The sequence below is a fragment of the Chenopodium quinoa genome, unplaced genomic scaffold, assembly GCF_001683475.1.
Source record: "Chenopodium quinoa cultivar QQ74 unplaced genomic scaffold, ASM168347v1, whole genome shotgun sequence".
NCBI lineage: Eukaryota > Viridiplantae > Streptophyta > Magnoliopsida > Caryophyllales > Amaranthaceae > Chenopodium > Chenopodium quinoa.
The window spans coordinates 5,233,693-5,245,035 of record NW_018743955.1 but is presented as its reverse complement, the minus strand read 5'-3'; the positions used below and the strand labels follow the sequence as shown (position 1 = coordinate 5,245,035).

Genomic DNA, 11,343 nt, shown 5'->3' with positions numbered 1-11,343 from the left:
CAAAAATATGACAATATGGTTTATTTAAGATTTATTACAATGTGTATTTATAATACAAAACTATTAATTGTCAAAGCAATGTGTTACCGCTAGTAAAAAAAAAAAGGATTAGTAAGTGTGTTTAATCAAGTTTAATGTATAATTATACTAACAAGATGTAGATATATTTAATTATTCCATAGGCAATGCAAGATATTGTTGGTGATAAAAATATTACAGTCTGAATACATATGCAATTATGCAAAGTATGATGTGTCAACTAAGTTGTGCTAATTTGACTGTAGTAGTTCTATTAACAAGAAAATTAAGTAGTTCCTCATTTAAAAGCCACCTTATTATCAAATAATGCAACGTGAAAGGACTAATATAAACTATCACGTGAGAAGATGTGTTTTCCCTACCTGCTTTATTTGGCATTATTAGCTGAACTTTCTTATGGGATAAGGGATTTAAAAGAAGCTTTATTTCTTTTTATGAGTCGTGATTAAATTTAAATAAAAGTCATATACGGATCGAAGTTCATAAAATGCGAAATATAATCCATTATTATGTAGTACTACGTAGTAAACTTCGTGTTGCTACAATTATACGGGTAAAGAGGCTAAATTGCTAACTACTAGCTAATAACTATTCGTATTATATAGATCATCAAGGCGTATTATGTAGATCATCAAAGCATAGTACTCAAGGAGTCAAGTAAGGGTATTCAAGCATATTGTCGATATTGATCAAGCTGCAATATAATTCTGAGTGAATTAAGAATAACTCGATAATTTGGTAGCAAATGCCTACATACTATCATTTAGTCTATGTATGTCAAGTCGAATAGGCGATCTTCTTTGCATTTCCGAGTTGGAAGTACAATGGCTTATACACATTATCAAAAAATATAATGAGCAACGGATTGGCTAGCTAAAGAAGTGTAGTTTAAACTTTAAAGATAATCAACTTTGAAAAGCCTATAACTCGACGTTCGGAAGATTCTCCATATAGGAGTGCTAGTCACTTACGTATTGTAACTTGTTTTACTTCGTTGCTAATAACGCTAAGGTTTTTTGTTCGCGCCTAACTAAGCTAGTCTCTCTTTCGCCTAGAAAAAATGTGCAGTCACTCGAATACTCCCTCCGTTTTTGCTCCATTTTTTCATGAGCGAAGTTTTAGAAGAAATTGGAGAAAGTAATAAAATCTGAAAGTAGTGGGGTAGTTGAGAAGATAAAAAAATTGTAAAAAGCAAAAGTTGTGGAAGAATAGGAGGGGAGAGTATATTATGTTGGGTCCATTAAGTGTGAAAAATAAATTAAATATTGTAAAAGTTTTTCATAAAAGGAAATGAAGCAAGTATTTAAAAACGGTCAGAAAACAAAAGTGAAGCAAGTATTTAAAAATGGAGGGAGTATTATCCATACTTATGTTAAAGGATATTTATTTCACATATTGACTTAATAGTTGTTAAAAGGCTAAAATATTATCCATTGATTTACAACTTTTTCGAACATTATATGGAGTATTGATTTTTGAGTTATAAATATCTCTAAAAATATCTATATAACTTTTTAAGAAAGATACCTATAAAAAGTATTCACATTAATTACATATTTTAAGGGGAATTTATTTTCAAATGTAAGGAATAACAAATTACAGTATATATTTTGAGATGAAAAGAAATCCAATGACCGTAGTCACCTAAGATGAGAGTTTTTTTTTTTTTTTTTTTGTTTTTTTTTTTTAAAGGTATTCAGCTAGTGATTTGGAGTATTTATTATGGTAGATGAAATTTAAACTCGTGACCTTCTTTGTCATGCTTACTCTTTATACCATGTTAGAGGATCAATTTAACAAAATAACCAAAAATTGAAACTTGAGGTTAAAGTCGGGAATAGGTTTTATACTCAATCAATCACTTAAAAATATATAAATTAATTAAGAAAAAGTACGGTATTTAAATGGTCCTAAACTACTTAAATTATCCTTGCACTTGACGGAGACTTTTGACGCAAGAAATGCAACAAGAGTTAGATAGGATGGTGATTTTAATTTCGCTCTCTATCTTTAATAAGAATTATTAATTAGCGGCCAGCAGCTAAATAACCACTTAAACAATGACAATTACTTATACTAGCGAAATTCACGACCTAATTTATTAGCTTGTACTCCTCCCGCAGTCCTGCCATAGAACAACTAATATATTTGATTAATTTTACTAGTCATATGAAGTACTCCCTCCATTTCAATTTGTTACTCCCTCCATTTTAAGATATACCCATATTGAATGTATTCCATTTTTAACTTACTTTTTAATTCTTATTTTATACATAATAAATTCTGATTGGTTAGATTAATTGATTGTGAATTAATGACATGACTCTAAGTAAAGAAATTACTCCCTTGATTTATGCAAATATGACTAAAACTTTCCTAAAAAAAAATCAAAAAAATTAAATAAGGCAAAAAATAAAATATAAACAAAAAAGAATTGTTTTGTTTTTTTTTTTTGAAGGAAAAAGGAAGAAATTTATTATCTCACAGTTATTTAATTTTGGGTGTTGGGCTATTGGCACACTTGCCACCAAGCGTTGTTAAATTTAGGCGTAATATCAAGTTACTTCATATTATTAACTCCCTCCTACTAAATGTTTATTTCCATCATTTGCTTTAAAGTCAATGTAGATCATCAATTTTAACAATTATATTTTACAAGTATCAAATAAGAAAACAATTATTTTTTACTTTATTTTTTTAAAAAAAGGTGAAATTATAATGTTAGACATATGATATATCGAAAAATATATGTATCATAATATCATATCACAATATAAATTCCTATCTCAACATATAATAATACATGTAAGATTTAATTTGTAAGAATTGTTTTAAGATTAACTCGAACTTAACAATGTTTACCAACATAATTAGAGATACCAATATATAGTCAAATTATTAAAAATCAGAATATAAAAAAATGCGACTAAAATGAGATAGAAGTATCTATAGATGAACTAACTAATTAGTTCCCTTACTATGTTTATAATCTGGAACTAAATGTAAGGAAATCAGAGTTATCATACAACATATATTTCATTTACAATTAATCTTTTTAAAATATGCACATATATATATATATATATATATTTACAACTTTAAAACAATAAAAATATTTAATCTGTAAATTTTGATTTAGAAATGACCAAACAATAACAAAAAATACTAATAATAATTAAAAGTAAAAAAAAAAATATTAAAAAAAAGGACATTTGTAAAAATTGGAGAGCAATAGCTCTATAGTAAACTAAATAAACAGAGAAACTTAAATTTAATTTTGCATTACTATTATCATAATGGAAAAATAGTACACTATAACATCTTTAATATGTTGTCCAAAATAATTTGGGAGGAAGAATTTTATCATAATTTTTTACGAGTAATGATTTACAAATATCAAAATTGTATGATATGAAAAACATAGACCAAAACATCCAAAATATGCTGTCCGAATCTAATCCCCAACACGCATAATCCTAGAACACTCCAAAAACATGTGGAAGAGCACAACTACAAACAAGATAAGACTTTACTGATATTGTTGCACCAAACATCAAGCTTAACCTTAAACGTCCATTTATATAACTCCATCTTATATTATACCAAGTATTTCTTAACATGTTTTAATTCCTTTTTTTTTCGTCACAATAACTTAAATTTGCACTAATAATCACCCATAATTACACCAAATTAGCAACCATAATAGCATAACACACTAACTATATACTAAGATTATATTTATATAGTTCATTGCACCGACGACGTACATTACATATATACGTCTTAATATTGTAATTAATAGTGTATCATTATTCAAGCAATCAAATAACTCTAACCTCGAGTTTATCCATAATCTTGATTTGTTCATTGATAATCCAAGCTACTAATCTTTTCATGCTGCTGAATATCTGCATGATCTGCAACAATGTTCATACTATTCGTCTGCCCCAACAAACTACTAAGCGACCTAGCTTTGACTACACCAAGTTTCACCCTCTTATTATTACCAAACGAACTCATTCTTTCCAACTTCTTCTCACTATTATCTTCCACTGCCTCAACCTCCTCAACCCGGCCTAGCGCGAATTTAGTCCCGTTTGTAGAGTTGCTCTTCTTCTTAGAGGACCGCGACTTTGCACTAGTGTTACTTGTCATACTCCGGAGTCTACCCTTTCCTAAGTGATGCTCGCATAGGGAGTATCCCACGAGTGTCGGTTGACAACACCTCCACCCTCTCCCGTTCACTCGGCTGCACCTTGAACCTTCCATTATTGTGTTACCCCTCTTTGCATTTCCCTTCTTTGCACTCACTGCTGCTACAGATGCTGCTGCTGCTGCTACCTTATCGTTATTACCTTCCACTATTTGTTTTTCTTCTTCACTGCCGGTGTTATCCAACTTCATTGACGTTGTTGTTGTTATAGTTGTCGTTGTCATGTCGTTCTCCATACCATCAAATATCGAGCTTTCAACAAAGGTATCAAACCCGATCCCCCTCCTCTTCTTCAGTGGAATCGCTTTATCACCATCGCACCACCTCCCTACCACTTGATCTAATGACATTACAGTATTATTCACAACAACAACAATCTCAAAACATCATCATCAATTGAAATGAATGACTTACAAAACAAAAATAATTCATTGCGTTTATTATTATTATTATTATTATCAATACCTTCATTATTGGAGAGAGATAAAGATCGTCCACTATCATCGTTAATTTCTGTTGCACTCCTTATACTCGCGTTACTAAAAATCGGAAACTCCCAGAAATCAACAACCATTGACATTAAAAGCGAGAAATCAAACAAAAATAGAAAAATGATAGACAAATATAAGATGAAGGTGGGTGCAAAAATATGTATGTTATGTAAATGATACATATTGAGAGATAAAATGCTGTTGATGGGGACCATCATCGTCCCCATGCTAACATCCATCGCATTGGTGTAGTACAATAATAATACTTTTATTTTATATATAAATATATTTTTATTTTTTGATTTTTATTTTTAATTTTAATTTTAATTTTGGGTAGATAACCAAATAAAAGAAAATTAAAAGGACTAGATGAGATTAGATGGGGAAGGTATGGTGACTCTTGCCAAAAGCTGATAATAAAAACTTCTTCCCCAACTTTCTTCTAAAAATTATACATATATAATACTAGTATATTCCCACTTTAATTAAGTATCTATGTACTTCAAACTGTTACCTTCTCCGTCTCTAAATAAAACAATCACCGTTAAAGTAGGAATAACGTTTAGAGACCAGACGAGACGGGGAGAGAGTATGATTATACTTGACCCTTTAATTTCTAGATTTGATCAAAGTAGGTACCAACATGAAATAAAGGTTAAAATAAAAAAAAATAAAAGAAGAAAATAAAAAAAAATTCCAAATAATTTTTCATTGCATAAAGAATTGGAAAATTCAAACGATGGTATTTAAGAAATTGAAATTATTGTTTACCTGATATTATCTTCATTATTGTTAATTTGCAGTCCGCTGTTGTCGACAACCTCAAATCCCTACAGAAGTAAAATCGTTGAAGCAAAAAAGATCTATTATTAGTACTCCATCTATCTAATGTAAAGAACTAAATAATTAAATTTAATTATATATGGTTGAAGAATGTATAGTAGTGCAATTGCTCTTAAATAAAATTACTACAACAACCATCCGTACTACAACAACAACAACAACAGTAAAATAGATGAAAACAACACACAAAGTTACCGTAGCATCAACGGTAGTATTAGTAGCAGAAGCAAGCTTAGAAGTGCTATCGTTATCGACTAACGGTCCGCTGCGGCGTGGATCCGCAGCGGACCGTTTAGTTGTCGATAAATGATCGGATGACGACAGCATCAGAGGCGACGAGGAGGAGGAAAGGGTGGTGGTGGTGGTAGTGTTATTATCATGAGTAGTGTTTTGCACCGGTGACCGGCTGAAAAGGTAGGGATCTGAAAGAGGTACCGGAGAAAGAAGGGAAAGTGGCAAAGGTACCTTTCTTTTCCTAATCCTCATGGGTTTGATTGATTTTTTTGTTTTTTTTGGTGCACAAAAAATTAATTAAAACGGATGAGATTTATAGAGAGAAAAATGAAAATAAAATGAGCTTAGTAGTGCAATGAAACTTATGAATGAACTACATAGACAAAATGCAAAGGTATTTTGATTTAATGGGTTATTTTTATAAAAATACATATATTTTTTTTTTTAATTGAAAAAGGGGTAGTAGCTAAGAGAGGTCTAAGAGAAATAGTGTAAGTTTGTTGAGGTGGGTTTCTCTCTCCTACTTTAATTTGTTGCACCACACAAACAAGAGAGAAATGGTAGTGTATGGGTGAGGGGAGAGGCACGTGAGAGAAGGTAAAAAGTGGAAGGATGGCACGTGTGGAGGGGGGGATGACCGGTTAAGCAGGTAGTCGGTGGATATTGGGAGGAGAGAGAAAGGAGTACGGTAGATGACAGGGTGGAAGACGTGGACTGGGAATACAAGATGATGGGAGCTGCTTAATTATTTTATTATTTATTTTTATATTTTTTTTAATTTGGGAAAACAGTTTTTTTCTTTTTTGGGGTTTAAACTTGTTATTGGAACTACTTTAATTTTGTTTAAGGGTGGGTCCTACCTTTAGCAACGACCAAGATGCTCCGGCATCTCCATGTTAAACTTCTTTTCTATTTTGTGAATTCGGATCCGCGCCTTAACCCGCTTTTCGCGCTCCGATTGTTTCATATTGATTTAGGAGCTTCAATTTGTATTTGATTAAACACAACTAGGGATGTTAATTAAGTGAGTCGAGTCCAATTATAGATTTAGGAGCTTCGATTTGTATTTGATTAAACGCAACTAACTAGGGATGCTAATCAAGTAAGTCGAGTTTGAATATAGATTTAGGAGCTTCGATTTGTATTTAATTGAACACAACTAGTTAGGGATGCTAATCAAGTGAGTCGAGTCCAAATATAGATTTAAGAGCTTCGATCAACATTTGATTAAATGCAACTACGGATGCCAATCAAGCGAGCTAAGCCCATACTATGGTCGGCTCGGCTCGTGTTCGTTTTAATTTGTCCAAACTTGAGCCGAGATCGAAACTTTAAGAATCAAGCTTTGACTGAACCGATCTTTGACCAAGCGTTGGCTGAGCCGAACTCGAGTTGTTCACGAACAACCTTGCCTTATTATTATTCTTAGTTTATTTGTCTTTAACTCTTTTTTACATTCAATTATTAAATTTTTAATATTGCGATGAGTTTATTGTTTACAATGAAAATACTACAAGAATAACTAATTATCGTGTAATATTTAGGATAGTTATAATTATATCTATACACATAATTTATTTTTATATGGAAAACACTAATCCAACTTATTCACTAACTTTTCAAGCCGAGCTTGGCATAACTCAGTTCGACTCGTTAAGGTTTTGAGCCGAACTCAAACCCGAGCCAAGCCACAACAAATCAAGCTTTGACCGATTTGAGCTCAAACTGTTCACGAATAAGCAAGGTCATTATCACTCCTAAATACATTAGTTTGATATTTAAACTATATGGAGTATATATTATCTACATTGACTACAACTTTTAATGATCATGTAAAGTAAAATATTTGGATATAAGCTGTAGTTGGATTTGTCTCAACAAAGGTTGTCAAAATTAAGATTCTACTTTGAATCAAAAAAGGCTTAAGAATTCAATCGTAGAATTTTATGCATAACTAAGTTAGATCTCATGTCGAGAGTGAGAAATAGCTCAAGTGGTTAGAGCTTCCCTCTCGGTTCCAAGAGATCATGAGATCGATTCTCACCCTCGCCCTTGTGGCTCTCTAAACACCAAAAAAAAAAAAGTTAGATCTCATGCCATGCACGCTAATATTAAATACTTATTCTTAATTAAAACGGCATTTATAATTTAAAAAACATAAATTTATATAAAATACTATAATGAATTTATTATGAAAGAATTTGTTAGCTAGATAGATATTTTCATATACGTATTTGACTATCTATATATTTTAGTATATTTCACCAACAAATAGGTATCAATTTTTTTTCTTATTAACCATATGAATTTCTTAAAACTATATACTACATAAAAACCCGTAAATAGATTTCTATTTGAATTTTTATTAGAAAGTAAATTGGTGTTGTAATAAACGTAGTACTACTACATTCACTCATATATCACATGTTAATTGTGCAACAAAAAAAAAATGTCACCCGTTAAGAATTCACTTTTATTTTTCTTAAATTTATGCTCCATAGTTGTTAATATATTATGTGGAAGGTTATATCAAATCTTTTATTTTAAGTATTTATTATTCTAATTACTTTTTTTTGGAGCTTCTAATATTGAATAATATGTAATAAAAAAATATTCAAAAAAAATATATGTAATTATTGAAGTAAATGACATTATGTTTGGGAAAAAATATGTTGAAGTTTGAATTTTTTTTTTCCCTTTTACTTAAACTTAAATAGTTGTCTACGATACATCAAATTTTTTATTTATGTATAATTTTGTTATACTTTATTTTTGTTTCCTTACAAAAATAAAAATAAAAAAAAAACTAACTAACTAAGGGACACACCAGAAAATGGCACGTGTCATTGCTGGTGTGTCTCTTAGTATATAATCTATCTATATATTATACTAAAAGACAAGCGCCTCAATGTGAGGATGACAAATGTCACTCTCTCGCTGGCTTATCTTATGTATAAAATATATCTATATAATTACTGTTTACATATTTAAGCATAGTTATTTTTGTTAAACTTCAAACAATAAAAGCAAGTTTCTATACATGTATAAGATTTTCATGATTTCCTAACATAAATATTGATTTAATTTTTTATAATAAATATATACTTTCCAATAATACAAATAATCCATAAAATCTTTCCAATCTTTATTTATAGCTAAGTTAAAGAATAATAACTAATTTGAAGCAATATGATTAAAGTGGCATAATTAAGGAAACAAATATTTCGTATTTTGAAAGGCTAATATTGTTTTTTTTTTATGAAAATTAAATGAAATCGATAATATTTAGTTTGACGTCAATTATGAAATCAATACAAACATTTTAAAAAAAATCAGATGTACAATAAAATATTGTGCACCTGTTATAAAAGCTACCCTGTAATCTATATCAATAAACCTATACTAAAGGCGAAACTAGGAATGACACTTGTCATTTCTTAGTTAAAAAAATTTCCGCCTTTTTTTCTTTCCTTTTTAGTCTTTTGCCATATTTTAATGACATCCATTTTATAACCTAAGATAACAGTTATTTCCATTTTGACAATATATTTAATTCAATACTCAATTAAATTCTTTACATATATTCTATATACGAAGTACTAGGAAACTTTAAGTTACAAAAATACTAACATAGATTGTATTGGAATATATTATTTTACAAGATTATTATAATATTGCCAATATCAATTTTTTTTCCTTCAACTTTTATCATATGATAATAAAATTTATTTTAATTAAAAAAGAAAAATCATTTTGGTACCATACTTTGTATTAATCTTAAAATTATACATAATGTTTATAAGAAAAAAATAATTTTGTAATAGTATACTTTATACATAACATATATTGGAAAATTAAACCTAATTATTCTAAATATTTTAAAACCCCGGCCTACTACTCACTAAAACATATTTAAAAAGTTGATTATTAATACTAATTATCCTAAAGTAAAATGAACTCAACTTAATTTTCATATTATGTCGATTAATGTATGTCAACAATTTAAGGACATATGTATATGAGTTCGTATATTGGTACTAATCTAAGTTTATTTTTTAATTTTGTTATATAAAATTTTATAGCTTCTAATTTTCTATTACTATATTTATTTATTTATACAATTCAATTTAACAACCTTTATGTATTTAGTATTGGTATAAACTAATTAAAATTCAAGTTATTTGTTTACAAATTATTATTTTTTTTTGGATAAATTATTGTTGAATTAAACCATTATTTATTATTTATTTGTTATAAAATTTAATTATGACCGTGCATGGCACGGGACTTAACCTAGTATTATACTAAAAGACAAGCGCCTCAATGTGAGGATGACAAATGTCACTCTCTCATTGACTTATCTTATGTATAAAATATATCTATATAATTACTGTTTACATATTTAAGCATAATTATTTTTGTTAAACTTAAACAATAAAAACAAGTTTCTATACATGCATAAGATTTTCATGATTTCCTAACATAAATATTGATTTAATTTTTTATAATAAATATATACTTTCCAATACTACAAATAATCCATAAAATCTTTCCAATCTTTATTTATAGTTAAGTTAAAGAATAATAACTAATTTGAAGCAATATGATTAAAGTGGCATAATTAAGGAAACAAATATTTCGTATTTTGAAAGACTAATATTGTTTTTTTTATGAAAATTAAATGAAATCAATAATATTTAGTTTGACGTCAATTATGAAATCAATACAAACATTTAAAAAAATCAGACGTACAATAAAATATTGTGCACCTATTATAAAAGCTACATTGTAATGAATGAAAGTTATTTATGCTTTATTGATAAAAGTTACCCAAAATAATGTAAAAGTTTTTGATACAAAAGTTTTTTATAAAGATACAAAATAGTGTAAAAATTAATTTTATTGTTTGTTGTACTCCTTGACAAATACTGAATGCTGAGCCGAAATGTTGTCTTGTAAAAAAATACATAATCTTGAACATAAATTTAATTTTAATCGGCCTTTCATTTTCTATACAATGTATTTTACAATGACCTTTTGTTTTTTTTTTGCATAAAAAAATAAAAAAAAAATGAACCAATAACCAATCTAAACAAGAGGAATAAAAGTTAAATTGAATTAGACATTTGACGGAAAAGGAATAGATATAAAATGTATTATAACTATTACTCATGTTTTAAATTGTAATATTCGTATTAACAATGCAATTACTTATGAATTTTTTTTTTAGAAAAACTAACATTTTGATTTAAAAATCGTGCATTGCTCATGTACTATACTAGATATACAACAATCATGTGCAATAATTTATGTTGTTTTATACATAATAATACTTTTAACTATAATAGTATGTGTATATAATATAATATTTTTTTATAATATAAAAAAGTATACGTATATAATATAATATTTTATAACACGTGTCCTCCATACCAAGTGTAGTCCCAATCACCACTACACCAATTGATTGTTGGTGTAGTGGTGATTGAGACTACACTTGGTAGGGAGGACATGTATGCTCCC

General features: G+C 28.6%; 1 protein-coding gene across 1 annotated transcript; it reads right to left on the bottom strand.

Annotated features, from left to right (window-relative positions):
* Positions 1–3,598: 3,598 nt before the first annotated feature.
* LOC110689225 (histone-lysine N-methyltransferase, H3 lysine-79 specific-like) lies at positions 3,599–6,893 on the bottom strand. The gene is made up of 4 exons (XM_021865953.1): positions 5,782–6,893; positions 5,515–5,573; positions 4,718–4,791; positions 3,599–4,592 (listed from the first exon to the last, which is right to left on the bottom strand). Exons 1-4 carry the CDS (start codon positions 6,070–6,072, stop codon positions 3,904–3,906), a joined length of 1,113 nt encoding a protein of 370 aa, XP_021721645.1. The 5' UTR covers positions 6,073–6,893; the 3' UTR covers positions 3,599–3,903.
* Positions 6,894–11,343: the final 4,450 nt, after the last annotated feature.

What these genes read in the sequence shown, in the direction of transcription:
- LOC110689225 (XM_021865953.1), bottom strand. Translation starts at nt 6,072, where the DNA reads ATGAGGATTAGGAAAAGAAAGGTACCTTTGCCACTTTCCCTTCTTTCT. An exon ending in ATACTACCGTTGATGCTACG is followed by an intron (nt 5,574 to 5,781) that starts GTAACTTTGTGT and finishes TTACTTCTGTAG; the next exon opens with GGATTTGAGGTTGTCGACAA. An exon ending in AATAATGAAGATAATATCAG is followed by an intron (nt 4,792 to 5,514) that starts GTAAACAATAAT and finishes TCCGATTTTTAG; the next exon opens with TAACGCGAGTATAAGGAGTG.